At 55.3% G+C, this 17,094-nt stretch overlaps 2 protein-coding genes across 2 annotated transcripts in view; one reads left to right on the forward strand and one right to left on the reverse strand.

Annotated features, from left to right (window-relative positions):
- Nucleotides 1-2,295: 2,295 nt before the first annotated feature.
- CDK9 (cyclin dependent kinase 9) lies at nt 2,296-6,918 on the reverse strand. The gene is made up of 7 exons (XM_060102210.1): nt 6,231-6,918; nt 5,689-5,770; nt 4,838-4,928; nt 4,309-4,475; nt 4,023-4,194; nt 3,715-3,863; nt 2,296-3,224 (listed from the first exon to the last, which is right to left on the reverse strand). Exons 1-7 carry the CDS (start codon nt 6,668-6,670, stop codon nt 2,859-2,861), a joined length of 1,467 nt encoding a protein of 488 aa, XP_059958193.1. The 5' UTR covers nt 6,671-6,918; the 3' UTR covers nt 2,296-2,858.
- Nucleotides 6,919-13,088: 6,170 nt separating this feature from the next.
- Nucleotides 13,089-17,094, forward strand: part of SH2D3C (SH2 domain containing 3C) — a 31,682-nt gene continuing 27,676 nt past the window's right edge. The window contains exons 1-2 of the mRNA XM_060101043.1: nt 13,089-13,125; nt 15,413-15,890. Coding sequence (XP_059957026.1) covers nt 13,089-13,125; nt 15,413-15,890 — 515 coding nt within the window. The remainder of the gene's footprint in view (nt 13,126-15,412; nt 15,891-17,094) is intronic.

The following is a 17,094-nucleotide window of genomic DNA, read 5'->3' on the forward strand; positions in this document are numbered from 1 at the left end:
GGCAGCTCCGTCCTCCTTCCAGCCAAAGCCTAGGACTCTCAACTCCTCATTCATTCAAACTCACAGCCAATCTGAATGATTTGCCCTCACAATAACCTATACATCCAAGCACTCCTCACTACCAGCTTCATGACCAGCTTGGTCCAAGCCACCATCATCTTCTGCCCAGATTATTACAATAGCCCTAACCAATCTCCCTGCTTCCATCTTTACCTCCTTAGTTTTTCTCAACATAGTCACTGTGAGTTTTTTATTGGTATTTTTTTATTTTTAAAATTTATTTTTTATTGAAGTATAGTTGAATCACAATGCTGTATTAATTACTGCTGTACAGCAAAGAGGCTCAGTTATACACACACACACACATATATATATATATATGTATATATATATATATATATATATATATATATACACACACATTCTTTTTCATATTCTTTTCCATTATGGTTGATCACAGGGTATTGAATATAGTTTCCTGTGCTATACAGTAGGACCTTGTTGTCTATCCATTCTGTATATACTAGTTTGCATCTGCTAATCCCAAACTCCCAATCCAACCCTCTCCCACCCCCCGCCCCCTTGGCAACCACCAGTCTGTTCTCTACGTCCTTGATTCTTTTTGTTTCATAGATAGGTTCATTTGTGTCTTCTTTTAGGTTCTACATGTAAGTGATAACATATGTACTTGTCTTTCTCTTCCTGACTTACTTCATGTAGTATGATCATCTCTAGCTGCATCCATGTTGCTGCAGATGGCATTTTGGTTTTTTATGGCTGAGTGGTATTCCACTGTAGATACGTACATCTTTATCCATTCATCTGTTGATGGACATTTAGATTGTTTCCGTGTCTTGGCTATTGTGAATAGTGCTGCTATAAACATAGGGGTGCATATATCTTTTTGAATTATAGTTTTGTCTGGATATATGCCCATGAGTGGGATTGCTGGATCATATGGTAATTCTATTTTTAGTTTTGAGGAATCTCCATACTGTTTTCCACCGTGAGTTTTTTAAAATCATCAGACTGTGTCCCCCACTGTACAGAGCTCTCTGAAGGCTTCCTAGGCTCAGGGCTAGAATAGATTCTTCAGAGCCTCCAGAAGGAAACAACCCTGCCGATGACACCTACAGATTTCAGAAATTCACCTCCAGATCTGAGAAAATCAGTTTGTTATTTTAAGCCACCACGTTTGGCAGCCCCAAGAAACACACTAGTCAAGAATTTTTTTCTGGGCTTCCCTGGTGGCACAGTGGTTGAGAGTCCGCCTGCCGATGCAGGGGACACAGGTTCGTGCCCTGGTCCGGGAAGATCCCACATGCCACGGAGCGGCTGGGCCCGTGAGCCATGGCTGCTGAGCCTGCACGTCCGGAGCCTGTGCTCCGCAATGGCAGAGGCCACAGCAGTGAGAGGCCCGCGTACTGCAAAAAAAACAAACAATTTTTTTCTTACTTTCACTGGTCTTTTGTGAAGCTGTGATCTAAGTTAATACCTACAAGCAAAGGACAGTTGCGGTAAAGGGTTTTGCCAACGTTCCTCCCCAGGTCCCTCTACGAGGACTCCCACCCGACAGAACGTAGAACTTACCTCATACGTGGCTGTCCCCGACCTCAGACTCCCGGGAAATGTATCGCCCAGAATGTGCTGCTCCTCCAAGGGTCCCAGCTCTGAGCCCTCATGATCCAATCTTCCGCTAACTATTCTCTGTCCTCCTGCCCACTTGCCACCCTAATCCAGGCTACTGCCACCTCCCCAAGCCCCTGGAGATCCTCAGCTTCTCTGGTCATTTCCTCTCTTGCACCCTCTATTCAGCAGCCTGAGAAGTTTTGCAAGTTTCAGATTTAACTATTGTCATTCCACTGATTAGGAGCCTCCGCAGCCTCCCGTGCTCATGAGTCAAGTCTGAACACGTGTGCGCCACAGCAGACTGTGCCTCCACCCCACGCCACCCCCACCCCGGTCACCGCTGCAGATGTAGCTCACAGCAGGCTGTCTCCAGTTCCCTCATCAGCAGACTGAGCCCGATTTCTCACGTCTCCCCTGCTTCCTCAGACACTGAGGTACCTCAGACACTGAGGTACCACATCATGGTACCTGCCCGGTGGGGAGCATGATGGCAAATGTTCTGGAAGGTACTCAAGAGAAAAACAGAAAAGACAAAGTCCTCTGAAGGTATGTCACGGGACATGAACTGGGTCAAAGAAAAGAACCAAGACTTGACAGATCAAATCTCAAAGGTCAGCTACAGGGTTAAGAGCTGGGGGTCTGAACATAACACAGAGCACACAGTCATTTACTGAAAAAGAGTCAACTTTAATTGTTACTGACCGAACTGCATCCAGGAATGTCTCTGAACAATTGAACAAACACGATAAAATTGTCCTATTGAAGAAACCAAGAGTTTCTGCCAGCCCCAGAGCTTCTGAGGGTTAGGCCAAGAGCAGCCCATTCCCAAGGCTGGTTCTGTCCCCTACACCAGCTTCTCATCCCATGAGGAGGGCTGGGGATGGGTGAGGGACCTGTCTCCTCCTCCCAGCATGCTGGGATCTCTTAGAAAGTCACCAGTGGGGTGCACCTTTCCTCCCATCTCATTCCTGTCCTAAGGTAAATGGAGACCCTCTGGGCATCACCCCAAAAGCCAGGGAACGAAGGGAGGCAGCCCAAGTGCCTTCCTGGACTCTCAGCCAAAGCTTTTTTCCAGTCTGCTCGGTTGGTTCCTGATGCCCAGGGTGGGGATTAAATAAAATATGCACTAGAGAAAAAACTCAAATGCCCCCACATCTCCACAACACAAGTCACAGAGCAGAAGAAAAAATAAAACAACGGCCCTAATGAGAAGCAACAGCAGCTGGCCCTCAGAAGACACGTTCAAACTCCGTCTGGTTGGTGGCGGCGGGGTTGCGGCTCTGGTTGGTGGACTGCTGGGTGATCTGGCTGCCCTTCCGGCGTGGCGGTGCTAGGTACTCAAACATGGACGTCAGGTGGGTGGAGAGCATGCCCTTGAGGTCCGAGGGCATGGGGTCGGACCAGAAGAAGTCGTGGTTCAGGGCGTCATCACTGTCGATGCGCTGGGCGGGATCCAGCACCAGCAACTTGTCGATGAGGTCCAGTGCGTAGGGGTCACGCACATAGGCCTTCAGCCTGTCCTTCACCTTCCGCTTCTGGCCCTTGACCAGGTCCAGCTTCTCAAACAGCTCATACTTGTCCACATTTGGCCACACCTGGGGTGGGAGGCATGGAAAAGAGGATGTAGTCAGTTCAGGGGGTACGTGGCTGGTCCACCGGTCAAGCACTTGAAGGGACTAAACATTCTCCATTCAGAAGCTCCCAGGCCGCCCCTGGAAGGCAAACTTGACCCCTCCAAGGTGAAAGCAGCAGGAACCACGTATGTGGCAAACGCCAAGTACCGGGTCCTCTGACACAAACTGTCTGGCGTAGGTGCACCAAGCCTGATAGAACCACAGCTATCTCACAGCAGAGCAGCTCAGCTCTGAAGTGAGGGGCTCAGACACCCTCCCCAAAGCCACACAACTGAAGGGATGCAGCCGAGACTTGAACAGTCTGTGTGGCTCTAAACAGCAGACCCCAACCATCCACCAGCAACCTCTCCAGAATGGAGCTTTTCCTCTATTCAGCACCCACCCCTCCCCGGCCAGGAAGACTTCTCTGCAGCCCGTGGGGCCCAGGGGGCCAGGCAGCCCGACTCCGTACCTCAGGAGTGATGGAGCCACAGAGCTGGCTGATGAGGGCAAGCTGGTGCTGCTCTGTGTTGCCCTGCATGATAGGGCTGCGGGTCCACATCTCTGCCATGATGCACCCAGCACCCCACAGGTCAATGGGGGGGCCGTAGTCCCGCTCCCCTGAGAAGAAGAGCACACCAGGAGGGCCCCTTGAGCCCGACAGCCTCCTGAGAGGCAATGCCCCCGGGCCGGGGGCTCAAGAAGCCCTGGCAGTGGGGGGCTGAGGCCGGGTAAGTGCCCAGCCCCTGCTTCCCTCTGCCAGCTCGGGAGAGTCCTCACCGAGCAACAGCTCCGGGGGCCGGTACCAGAGCGTCACCACACGGTTGGTGTAGCGGTTGGGCTGGCTGTTCTTGGCCAGGCTGAAGGCCCGGGCCAGCCCAAAGTCTGCCAGCTTCAGAACTCCATCGCGGGTGATGAGCACATTAGCCGCCTTCATATCCCTGTGCAGGATCTGCAGGAAGCACAAAGGTGAGGGTTCCCGAGGGTCCTTTAGCCACACCCACCCCACAGTGAGAGCAAAGGCCAGCCCAAGCCTTGGTCTCTCCTCCCCTACTCTGGCCCCCACCTTGTTCCTGTGGATGTAGTAGAGACCATTGAGCAACATCTGCATGACCCTCTTGATCTCAGACAGGGTGAACTTGACCAACACGTTGCTCAGCAGCCCGGCAAGGTCATGCTCGCAGAAGTCAAACACAAGGTATATACTGCCTTTGCAGCGGTTATAGGGGGAAGCTGAGACCGGAAGAATGAGGGGGAGAGAGAGGGACAAGAAAAAAATGAAAAATCTCATATGCACCTCACTTTCCCACAAGCAGCTCCTACCCTCTCCAACCTATGGACCCCTGGATATCCAGGTGCGAATTCCTTCACAGGTAAAATATTTTCTGAGCGCCTCCTCTGGGCTGGGTACTGTGGCAGGCCCCGAGGAGGCACCTGCTCTGAAGAAAGGGCCACAGGAAGCAGTCACACTTGGTATGTCTGGGTTAAGAAGAGGCAATGTAAGTGTGTCCAGTTCCAACTTTTGCAAACAAAACCTTAAGCAATAAGCCTCATTTCCTCCATCTGAAAATGCGGATGAGATCCCAACAACTTACCTTTGGTTCGACAGATCTCAATCAAGTTGACCACATTCTCGTGTTTTAGAAGCTGGAGGATCTTGATTTCCCGCAAGGCTGTGATGGGGAACTGGGTGGGAAAAAGACAGGAGAAGGTCAAAAGTGGGTGAGCGCACCACAGACCAAGGAACTGGCCAGGGAGTCCACAGGAAGGGTCAAAGGCTGGGAGACAGAGTAAGAGCGCAGGCTCTGAAATTAGCTGTCTCAAATGCCGTATGTGTAAGATGGGTGTAATAGTATGTACCCCTCAAGGAGCTGGTTTCAGACAACGAATTGAAATAGCGATACTTCACACAAGTGCTCTATTACTAGTTATTAAATGCTCCAGTTTCTTCAACCTTATAAGTTTTAGTTCTATGCCTGTGTTTACCTGTGAGATGGTTAACAAATACAAAAATAAAGAAGCAAGTCTCTTGAAAGCTGGACTAGAGCTAAGATGGGGCGGGGGGTGGAAGGCACTGTTGTTTTTCAAGTGAATACCAGTCACCCTTTTAAAGTCATTGCATATAACTTATTATTTTACATTCAACAAAATTAAACCCTAAAGTAAAAGTGCTCAAAGCCTTCCTAACTTCAGGAACCAAGGTGCACTCCGTGCAAGCGTGGGCTCCCCCTCCTGACACCAACCATCTTCACCTAAGAATGAACTATGAAGCGGCTTCAAAACATTTGAATTAAAAGATTTAACTTGGAAGTCAAATTCCCTGGAATATGGAAATTTCCAAACACGTAAACTGAATCTATACGTGAGAGCCCCAGAAGCAGCAGGGTGGAAACCCAACCTCACGCCCAAGGGAGCTGGCCGACCTGCCCACCCCACCCGTACTCACCCCCTCCTTCTCGTTCTCCATCAGTACCTTCTTCAGAGCCACTTTTTGGCCGGTCTTGCGATGCTTTGCCTTAAACACCTCCCTGCAGGCCGAGAGGGGGACCCAAGAGGACTCTTCAGGCCATTTCCGCAGGGCCCGCCCCTCCCCCACCAGAGGAGAACAGGAAAGGGAATCCGGGCGGGGCTGGGCCGGGTACCCAGGGCACTCGGCTACCCCACCACGCGGTGTCTTCGGTCCCCCTCCGAGCCTCTACCTCCTTCCCTCTGCCCCTTCTCCTCACCCGGGAGTCTCGCAGAGAGATCCCGTTCCACTCACATGCTCCTCTCTGCAACCCCTCCCTGCCCCCCATCAAGGGCCTCAAGCTCCTCCCCGCCAGCCGGCTCTGTCAGGCCCGGGCGGGCTGCGGCGCGGCCTATTGAGACCAGGGAACAAGTCTGTGCCTAAATGGCTTCCCGACCAACTGGGCCCGGGCCTGGGCGTCCCAACGTCGGCCCGGAGGGGTGCAGGCTCAGGGCTCCCGGTCCCCGGGGGCCAAGCCTTACCCGAAGGTGCCTTGGCCGATTTTAGCGAGCTTCTCATATTTGGACACCTCATCACAAAAGGGGCATTCCACCGAGTCGTACTGCTTTGCCATGGCCGCCTCCACTGCGCCGCCGCCACCTCCAGCCGCCGCCGCCGTCGCTGCTCCCGCTCCGGATCCCGCCGCCGTGCTCCAGGCCCCTCCGCGGCCGCGCCACTTCCGCCTCCACGGCCACTTCCGGCCTCGCGGCGCCGACCCCACCTCTTCCGTCCGCCGCCCGCCGCCAGGCCCCCTGGGACTTGTAGTTCCCGAGAGGCCAGGAGGAGCCGGAGCTGCAGAGGCGCCTCCGCCACCGCCGCTGCCCCCGCCTCCGCCGCCGCCACTGCTGGCGGCGGCCCCGATCGGGGGCGCGGGGAGCCGGGGCGCCGGGGCTGGGGCTCGGGGTGGTGCGTCCCGCTGCATCGGCTCGGGCCGCCGCCGCTGCCGAAGCCGCTGCCGCTCTGGCGCCCGATCCGGGGCCAGCCGCAGTGCCCTGCTCCTCCTCCTCCGACGGCACCGCCTCCGCCAGGCTGCGCTGGGCGCGGGGCGGGGGGGCGGCCCCCGAGCCGCGGCCTGGGGACTCCCTGGCCGGGCCCGGGCCCGGGGCGGCCGGGCGAGGGGGCCGGACGGGAAGAGCCGATGAGGAGGCGCCCCGAGAGCCCGGGAGGGGGCGCGTTATAAAAGGGGAGGTGCCCCAGCCTCGCCCTCCCCTCCCCCTCCTCCCGCCCCCTCACTCCTCCCTCCCACCCTTCGCGGCCGCACCTGCCGCCGCCGCCGCCGCCGCCGCCGCCGCCGCCGCCCGCCGCCGCCGCCGCCGCCCGCCGCCCGCCGCCGCCGCCGCCCGCCGCCGCCGCCGCCCGCCGCCGCCTGCCGCCGCCTGCCGCCCGCCGCCGCCGCCCGCTCCCTGTCCGCCCGCCGCCCTCGGCGCGTCACCGCCCGCGGCCCCTCCTCCGCCTTCGGAGGTGGGGCCCCGCGCTCTACACCTGGCTGCGGGGCGACTCGCCGCGTGCCTCAGTTTACCTACACATGCTAGCTCCCGCGGGGAGCCCCTTCCTCCCCAGCTAGGGGTGCACCCCCTCACAGGCGAAGGCGGCCTCCGGCCTGGGGAGGAGAGAACGGCCGCCACCGCCGCCTCCCCGGGCCCCTGCCACCCGCCGTTGATATGGCAACTGACAGCCGCCAGGGGGCGCGGCGACATTGGAGGCGGCGAGCGAGCAAAGCCCAGGCCTTCCAGCCCTGGACCCCCTGTTCTCCGGGAGGCAGGGATGAAACCCACAGGACCCCCGTCCCCGCTGAGCTGCGCCCGAGCTGGTCGCGCCCGGGGTCAGTAGTCACAAAAATAGCTAGCATTTACTCTGCACCCTTGTGTGCTCAGGAAGTGCTGGGCGTTCCTGCTGAATCCTGAATCAACAGCCCCATAGTCAGGATCGCTAACCAATTTTACAGAAGAGCACATTGAGGCTCAGAGAGGTGAGGTCATTTGCTCAAGGTCACACAGTGACAAAGCTGGGACTCGAACCTTGTCTGTCTGAGTCTGAAGAGGATTCTCTTGACACAGGCTATTTACAGTCTGTCCAGGAGGACAGCAGTCGTGCTGTTTGAGGCCTGTTGTCCTTATGTGCCAGGCACCAAGCCCACCATTCACCCATCTCCTTCTCTGGTCCTGTGCCCCCTTTCCCTACCCTGGCCCTTCCGCAGCATCTTTCTGATACCTTTCTGGCTCCAGGAGCCTCCTCTTTCTTCCTCCAGCCCTACTCAAAACCCAGCCCCCAACAAGGCTGTCTTTCCACCTCCTCTGCACCTCTTCAGTCTGCCCCTCCTCTCCAGTCCTCTGCCAATGGATCCTGAGTCCTGTCCTCCCCAGGCTGCCCTCTCCATCTGTCCCCCTCGGAGCACGCGCCAGATCATTCTGAAGTGGAGTCTGTATGTATTTCCCTCCACTGTCTTCAGGCAAAACCAAATTTTGACATTTGAGGCTCTTTCCACCTTCCCTCGTAAGTTGTGACCACACTGTTTCCTACCCCCTGGGCCTCCCTGCCTTCAGGGCTGTGCTCTCTGATTGCACCCCAGTACCTTTCCCCGGTTGCTCTCCACCTCTTAGCTCACATGGCTTGGCCTTGAAGCTTCCTTGTAGGAGCAGTCAGGAATGGGTCTGGTGATCCTGGTGTCCCAAGAGACCCTGTTCTGCCATGGGGGACCCTGCCAGGGAAGGTCTTGAGGGTCGGGTGAGGAGCAGAAAGCACTCTCCTGAAGGCAGTGTAGACCAGCAGGGGGTTGAGGCGTGTCAGGGTGTGATTTGGGGTCAGCTTCTTGGGCACACTATTAGAAGCAGAGTGGCCATTGGCTAAATTGGGGGTGGGGAGGGCAAGGAGGGAGAAAATAATAATTGTAGTAAGTACAATTTATCAAGGGAAAATAAATGGTCCAAGCTGTACGCTTCGCCCTTTATGGGAATTATCTCAATTCTCACTCAGCAGTATTATACTATTATTACCTCTATTGTACTCAGAAGGACTGAAATTCGGAAGTGCCATCATTGGTCAGGGTCAAATGGCTGGCCAGTTGCCCTACTGGTATTTGAACCAGGTCAGTCTGGTGCCAACCCCAAGCAATTACCCGTGTCAGGACCCCACCCATCTGGGCTGAGGGTGGAGTTAGGGCACAGTCATGTCACAGCACCACTGGCTGGGTGCCTTGGATGCCGGTGGGAGGTGTGGGAGGGGATAGTAACATTGGAGGGGGGTAGGTCTGCCATGGGCTTGTGTGGCTTCCACCATCAGACTCTCAGGCTGGGGCCCCTACTTGCTTCTCATGAGCCCTCCCTAAGTCACATCCTGTGGGCAGAGGCCTCAGCAAAAGTTCCGGTGATGTCACCTCCTCCACCCCACCATCCCTGGCCTGAACCCCGACATCGCCAGTCACTTCCCCTCAGGGCCTCAGGCCCTCAGCCCTTCCCTGGGGAGGAAGGCAGGAAGGAGCAGTCAGAAGCCCTTCAGAAGGCTGCCCAGGTGAAAGTGAGAAGAAATTAGGTCCTAGCCAGAGACAATTTCTCACTGACTTTGACTTCTGATTTGCTGGTTTGAGGGAAATGTTTCCTGTTTCCATGGATCAGCTAAGCTGGCAAAACAGGGCATGTGGCCAATACTCAGGAATGTTTGCCGATCCACTGACCAGGCTCTGAGAGAGCCTCTGAGAGAGCCTCTGGTCCTGCTGCCATTTAGCATTTAGGGAAACTGAGTCACAGAGTAGGAAAGGGAGCCACTGGCCAGCTGTTTGACCCTGGCCTGGACCCTCTGTTTTCCTCCCCCGAGTAGGAACAGGGTACGGGGCGTATTGAGAGAAGAAAGGCTCGTGGGGTGGGGTGCTCTTGGCTGCCGGTCTGTCTAGGGAGACGAGGAGTCACTGGATAGGGGGATACAAAGAGTGGCTGTGTGATGCCCACAGCCCTGCAATCCCATGGACATTCTGCCCACACCGGCTGGGTACTGACTGTGCCCGGCCCTGTGTTGTTATGTGTCAGACCCCTAGAACTTTATAGCACCCCTCTCAGGAAGTTGCTATTATGGGGCCAAAGTTACAGAAGAAGAAACAGGTTCGGAGGGGTGAAGTGGCCTGCCCAAGGCCACGCAGCGAGGGAGCTATGGAGCTGGGATTCAAAGCCAGGTCTCTTTGTCCCCCAATATAAGACAACTGAGTCAAGCTGGGGAAAGGTATCTACTGAGTGCTACAGTATAGCAGGCCTGAGGCCAATATGGATGCATGAGGCCAGTTCTCTCAACGGAGCATGAGGTCTGTTTGGAACATGCATATAAAGACAAAAGTGAATGTAATACAGATGATAACTCTCAGTATAAACGTGTTATTTCGTTGCCACAGGATATTGTGAGGGATGTTGTATTTGTCCAATTTTACTGATGAGAAAAATGAAGCTCAGAGAGTTGATGTGACTTGCCCGAGGTGGGGTGTGAACTCAGGTTAGCCTGGGTCCAACACCTTTGACTATGACATTGAAAGTCTCCAATCCCTGATAGTACCTGGTCAGATTGCAGGTGACTGTGTCATAGACTTGTGGGGAGGAGGGTAAGGAGGGAGGGGACAGAAATCAGAGCAGGGTTCCTGGGGCACTATGGCTCAATCAGACCTCAGGGACTCAGTGGAGGCAAAAGGTAGAGCCAGTGGAGGGACAAGAGGCATTCCGAGTGCCGGTCCGGCCCAAGCAAAGGCCTGGAGGTGGGAAAGCACTTGTGTGTTCAGTGCTGCAGAGTGGGGCTGGGCTGGCCTCCAGCACTGTCTGAGGAGGGCCTGGGGGACAGCCACCCGCCAGCAGGTCCCCAGCCACACTCCCAACGGCCACTCGAGGCAGCACAAAGAGGGCTCTGAGCTCAGCAGAGCCGCCACACTGAGCCACCACACTGAGCCCCATTCATCCTCTCAGGGATGCAACTGCCCTGGCACCTGGGCCAACAGCAGGGCTAGCCTGGCGCTGACAAGGCCCCTCCACCATGGCAACAGAGCCTCGTCGTGGCTGGGACTCCCAGGTTTCACACCACATGCCTGCCCTGGGGTTTTCCTGGCCTGTGCCAGTCTGCCCCTGGCCTGAACCACCCCCATCCCTCAGCAACAACCACCAGGGTTTGCTGAGGCCACAGTGTACTGGCCTGGGTCATCATTTGCTCCTTTCATCTTCCCAACAACTCCAGGAAGTGGGGGCTACTGTGGCCCCATTTCACAGATGAGGAAACTGAGACTCAGAGAGGTAAAGTCTCTTATGGAGGATCACACAGCAAGTCGGGAGTGGGCCTGGCCAGGAAGCCAGCACTGGCTGATGCCACAGCCTCAGCAGTTAGCCCAAATCACTTTGACTGCCTCTTGGAAGAGAAGCTGGGGGACCCACACTCCACCTCCCACCAGGAAGACCCCCAGCTACCACCAGGCCACAGGCCCCTCTCCCTTTTCTGACAACAACCCAGAGATGGGAAGGGACACTGGCCTGGGAGTTAGAACACCTGGGTATCTGTCTGTCTAGTCTCTGCTCCTCTTTAGCCTCAGTTCCCTCATCTGTGAAACGGGACAGTACCAGGGTCATCTCACAGGGCTGTGACGATCTGTAGGGCCTTCCAGCTCCATGCCTGGCTCATGGTTAGTGCTCAGAAGAGGGAGCTGGAGTTGTACCCTCCCTTATCCTCCTAAGGCCATGGTCCAGAAACCCCATCCTTTCATTTGAACTTTGAACACCTGTCCCATCCAGGCCTGTTTGCTGCCTCTGTCTCACAGCCTGTGTCCCTTTTCCCTCCAGGGCCTCAGGTTCCCCCTCATCCCATCGAAAAGGTTCAGCAGACCCTTCCCCTGCCAAGGTCTATCATCCAGCTGCCAGAGGGTGGCGGGAGCTATGAGTGTGGAAGTTAGGACCTCAGGCTCTACAGCTGGACAGGCAGATCCCAATTCCAGGTAACTTGACTTTGGGCGGGGGGCGGGGCTCAGTTTCCACATGAGTAGAATGAGGACGAGAGAAACATTTGCCTCTTAGGGCAGAACTGAGCCCTGTGGCTGCACATACTAAGTGACCAGAAAACGTTAGTCGTTAGTAGTCATTATTTTTATGGAGGATGAAGGATGGGCCCCATCTGACCTTGAACTTCCCCTATCACAGCCTCAGTTGCCAGCCCTGGGTCCGGGATAATAATGTCCAATCATGCTGGAGCCTCTGGGGGTTGACTGCATACCTTGCATTTGTGCCTATTCTAGAGATTAGGTGACTGAGGCTTCAGAGGCAGAAGTAACTTGTCAGCAGCACTCAGAGCCAGGATTTGAAGCTCCTGGTCTTTCAGCTGCACCGCCCCCAGCAGCTGCTGAAAGCCTCCACAGGTGTCAGGGACAACCTGTGTAGGAGAGGTTTCATTTCCTCATCTCTGTCCTGTCCATGTGAGCGCGCGCGCACACACACACACACACACACACACACAGGGGTTGTAGGGTGGAAAAACACCAGGCTGTGGGTTAAGGGGCCTGAAAGGGCAAGTTGTAACCCAGTCTGTGCCACCAACCCGCTGTATGACCTGGGGCAATCCTTCTGCCTGTCTGTGCCTCGGTTTTCCTATCTTTGTACAATGGGGTGGTGGACTAAATTATCGCCATGTCCCTGCTAGCTTGAAAAGGAGTGTAGTGGGCTCTGATTCTGTGCCAGGCTTTGCACCAAGCACTGGACTCTGTGAGGTGGGCATTGCAAATACCTCCTACTCACAGAGAGGAAACTGAGGCTCCAGGAGGTGAGTTCCCTAGTCCAGGATCACACAGTGACAAAGTGGCCAGCCAAGACTTGAATTTGGGTCTGGGTGGTCCCAGAGCCCACAGGCCAAACCATGGCACTCTCCTATCCACCGCTGCCAGTGCATCCCCCAGCACTGAGGCTTAGAATAAACCCCCCTGCCCTCAGGTCTGACTCCCTGCACCCTCCCAGCCTGCTGGCCAGACCCCCTGATAGCTGTTGGCAGGTCCCCAGAGGCCCCCAGCCCAGTGGGCTCTGTTCCCAGAGTCTGTGGTTTATTTCCCAGACCTTCCAGATCTCACGTGCTTGCGGTCTGTCCCCTGCCTCCCCGAGGCCGAGGCCAAGGAGGAGGCCCACAGGGGCCGGGACTGGGGGAGGCCCCTGCCTCCGCCCCCTGCAGAGAGGATGGGGAGGGTGGGGCTGTGGGAGTTTCACTGGTTTAAAAATACACAGAGGAAGCGAGTGAGAGGGCGCGAGAAAGGGGAAGGGGAGGTGAGGGAGGCATCTCAACGTTGATGTCCAGAGCTCCGAGTGGCCACTTGCCTTCCAGCCAGGGGCTTTGCACGACTTGCCAAGATGATGGAGGGGACCAAGAAGGCCAGCAAAAAGTTCAGTGAGTGCAGGGTGCCGTTTGCACTGTCCTTCATCCCTCTGTCTGTCCGTCCATCTCAGCCTCTCTGTATTTGCTTCTTCATCACTCTACCCTGTTTGTTTTTCTCTCTGTCCATCTCTGTCTCTCTCCAGAGGCCTCTGCTTCTGAGTTTCCAGTCGCCATCTCTCCATCACTGGCCCGGTATCTCTCTCTCTCCAGCTGGTTAGGCTCTCCATCTCTGTTCTTCTCCTGTCTGTCTCTGCCCGTCTCTACTTCTCTGTCTCTCCCCACCCCAACTCTCAGTCTCTCCATTCGTCTGCATGTCCTCTGGCTCCCTTTGACCTCATGGCTGGGCCAGGGAAGACCTCCACGCAGTCCACCCCCTGCCTCTGGGCCTGGTTCACATGGGGTCTCAGGCTGGGAGTTGCTGTGGCTGAGGCGGGGGGAGGGGTGTGTGCCATGAGATCCTGTCCCATGTCCCCATCAGCAGTGACGCTGGGACCCAGAGCAACTCAGTGAGGGGCCACACCCACCCATCACTTCTCCCCCAGGTTGGTGATCCCTTCCTGGTGCCAGCAAACTTCGGTTTCCCCTGATTCTTCTGATCTGAGAGCACAGGAGGAGGGTGGACAGGGCAAGCATTATGACTGTATCCCACAGATGGAAAGACTGAGACCAAGACACTTGCCTGAGGTTATAGGGGGCTACAGAGCAGGGCTCAATCTCAAGTTCCTGGACTCTGGGCTTCAGTTTCCCTCCCTGCCCCACTACTGTTTTCCTCCAGACCCCCAGTCCCCAGGGGACAAAACAAGTGGTGCTGAGAAAGAAGGCAGTCGTTGGCACAATTTCTGCCCCATGGCATAGCTTTCTAAGAGCAGAGCCTCAGCATCTTCTGACAGCATTTGTCAGGAGGCAGAGAATAAGACCAAGTGAGGGGACGGGCAGGACTGGGAGGAAAGCCCCAGAACACTGACCCCAGCAATCCAGAGCCCTGGGCCCTTGGCCAGGCTCAGCCTTGCTTTGTGACCCTGGGCAAATTCCTTCCCCTCTCTGGGCCTCGGTTTTCTGTCTGGTCAGATGGGGGCATCCCACCGATATATTCCATCATGGTTGTGAGGACCTGAGGAGGCATAGGATGCCGAGGAAGTGGAAAATGCCAGGGTTTTTCCTTTTTGCTTATCTGGAGGCTGTAGTGAAGTCAGTCAGATGGTGGTGGCTGTGAGGAGGGGCAGTCTCACAGCTGGGGATGGGGAGGAGGGAACTCACATGCACCCCCGCGGAAACGAGGAGATGGTATCACCCGAGCACTGCTGCCTGAGTCCCAACACCAGGCTCAGCTGACAGGAAGGACAGAACCGCAGGGAGTGGGACCCTCAGGCTCCCGACAACCCCCTTCTCATTTCACCCTCACCTCAGGGGCACAGAGCCTCATTCAAACGCCCCCTCCCCACCCCAACACACACGTCTCACACACACACACACACACACACACACACACACACACATACATGCTTCGCCTCCCACTGTGTGACCTCAGGCAGGTCATGTCACAGCTCTGAACCTCCATTTCCTCATCTGAAAAACTGGGGATTAAACTTGTGTCATGGAGTTGTGTTGAGAATTCAGTGAAGTAATTAATGCACGCAGCATGTTTGACAAATGCAGAGGCATTTATTGTGATCATCATCATCTTCATTACTTTTTTTTTTTTTTTTTTTTTTTTTTGCGGCACGCGGGCCTCTCACTGTTGTGGCCTCTCCCGTTGCGCAGCACAGGCTCCGGACGCACAGGCCCAGCGGCCGTGGCTCACGGGCCCAGCCGCTCCGCGGCATGTGGGATCTTCCCGGACCAGGGCATGAACCCATGTCCTCTGCATCGGCAGGCGGACTCTCAACCACTGCGCCACCAGGGAAGCCCTTCATTACTTCTTATGGAGGTTATTCTGTGTCTCAGGTACCATGTTAAGCATGTTATTTACATGCTGAGTTCATGCTTTTCTTCAGTTTTCTCGTTGCCCATAGGAAATGGGTACTATAATCTCTATTTTACTGATGTGGAGAATGGGGCTCAGAGAGGTCAAGTGACTTGCCTAAGGTCACACAGCTAGGATGTGGAATTCAAGGGATTCAAGCCCAGGGCTATGCGATTCCAGAGCTGCCATATTATACCATAAGTTAGAGTGGGGTGTCAGTGAAACTCCTAACCCTCCTTGGACGGTCAATGAGTGGAACTGCATGAATATTTTATTGTTATTATTATTAGTGCTGGCAATATCATTAACTTCTTTCCCTCCCCTTCCCCATGCCAGAGTTCTTCAAGTTCAAGGGCTTTGGGAGTCTCTCCAACCTTCCTCGGTCCTTCACTCTGAGACGATCTTTGGCCTCCACCAGCATCCGGCCCCATCTGGAGGCTGACACCTTTGACACCACACAGGATGACTTGGTGACAGTCCCCAAGAGCCCCCTGGCCTATGCCCGCTCCAGCGACATGTACAGCCACATGGGCACCATGCCTCGCCCCAGCATCAAGAAGGTTCGGGACCAACAGGCCATCCAGGAGGCCCAGGAGGTTGGCCCTGAGCCCCATGTGGTGCCCCGAGGGCTGCCTGACCCCTCAGGCTTGGAGGCAGCCAAGAAGATGGTGGTGGGGACCGATGCCCCCGTGGAGGACACCCCAGCAGTCGGACCCAACACTTCAGCAGGGGAAGTGGGCCCCATGAGAAAACCTGAGGACCCCAGGGCAGACACAGAAGAGGAGCGAGACCCCAGGAACGTGCTCTCAGAAAGGTAGGTGCCCATCAGGGGAGGGTGAGGGCAGGACCTGCGGGGATGGTGTCTCCAGCCTCCTACCAGTAGATCCTGGAGAGGACCCCCCAACACACACATCTGAGTAGAAACAAAACAAAACAAAACACACACACACACAAACATACCTACACATTAACCAAGTGCTTACTATAGACCAGCCACTGTTCTTAGCCCTTCACTTGTAATTAATTCTCAGGAAAAAAAAAAAAAAAAACAGGGAAAAAAAACAAACCCAGGGAGAAGATACTGTTATTTCCATATGACAGAAGAGGAAACTGAGATTCAGAGAGGGAATGTCATCTGCCCCAGTCAGGGTGCACATCTAGCAAATGACAAACTTAGGACTTGAACTAAGACCCGCCCCCGCCCCCCGCGCCCACCCCGACTCCAGAGCCCTAGGCAGCCTCCAGCATGGGCCCTCAGCTACTGGGTGGATCCAAGCCCAATCACTGGATCCCTGCCCTGGGGCCCACACCCGAATCGCCACCTTTAATTCTGCTGGACAACTTTGCTCCCCTTGATCTAGAAGACCATTTGTTAACTAACTTGGTTACAGGGTGTGTTGAGTTGATGCAAAAATACAAATAGTGGGGCTTCCCTGGTGGTGCAGTGGTTGAGAGTCCACCTGCCGATGCAGGGGACACAGGTTCGTGCCCCGGTCCGGGAAGATCCCACATGCCGCGGAGCGGCTGGGCCCGTGAGCCATGGCCGCTGAGCCTGCGCACCCGGAGCCTGTGCTCCGCAACGGGAGAGGCCACAACAGTGAGAGGCCCGCGTACCGCAAAGAAAAAGAAAAAAAAAAAACAAATAGTGATGATATGACCATAGCTCTCATTTAGTCTGTACCCATTTTACTGGGTGTCAAAACAAATGTTACTCACTGAACACTCTGAAAAAGATTGTACTATTACCACCACCACCCCCGCCCCCCGCCAATCTTACAGATGGGGAAACTGAGACTCAGCCAAGGTTGCAGAGCTGGGATTTGAGCAGGAATCTGCCTGTCTCCAGTGGCTGCACACTCATCCACCACATTGTACCCACCATCTTCTAAGCCCTCCAGCCATGTACTTCATGCACTTGGGAGACCCCCTCAGCCCCCACCAAAGGAGTCCCTGGCTTTTCTTTTCTTTTTTTCCAGTTTATTTCTTTTTTTAATTTATTTTTTTATACAGCAGGTTCT

The sequence above is a fragment of the Mesoplodon densirostris genome, chromosome 6, assembly GCF_025265405.1.
Source record: "Mesoplodon densirostris isolate mMesDen1 chromosome 6, mMesDen1 primary haplotype, whole genome shotgun sequence".
NCBI lineage: Eukaryota > Metazoa > Chordata > Mammalia > Artiodactyla > Ziphiidae > Mesoplodon > Mesoplodon densirostris.

What these genes read in the sequence shown, in the direction of transcription:
- CDK9 (XM_060102210.1), bottom strand. Translation starts at nt 6,670, where the DNA reads ATGCAGCGGGACGCACCACCCCGAGCCCCAGCCCCGGCGCCCCGGCTC. An exon ending in ATCGGCCAAGGCACCTTCGG is followed by an intron (nt 5,771 to 6,230) that starts GTAAGGCTTGGC and finishes CTCGGCCTGCAG; the next exon opens with GGAGGTGTTTAAGGCAAAGC. An exon ending in GCCCCCGGAGCTGTTGCTCG is followed by an intron (nt 3,864 to 4,022) that starts GTGAGGACTCTC and finishes TCTTCTTCTCAG; the next exon opens with GGGAGCGGGACTACGGCCCC.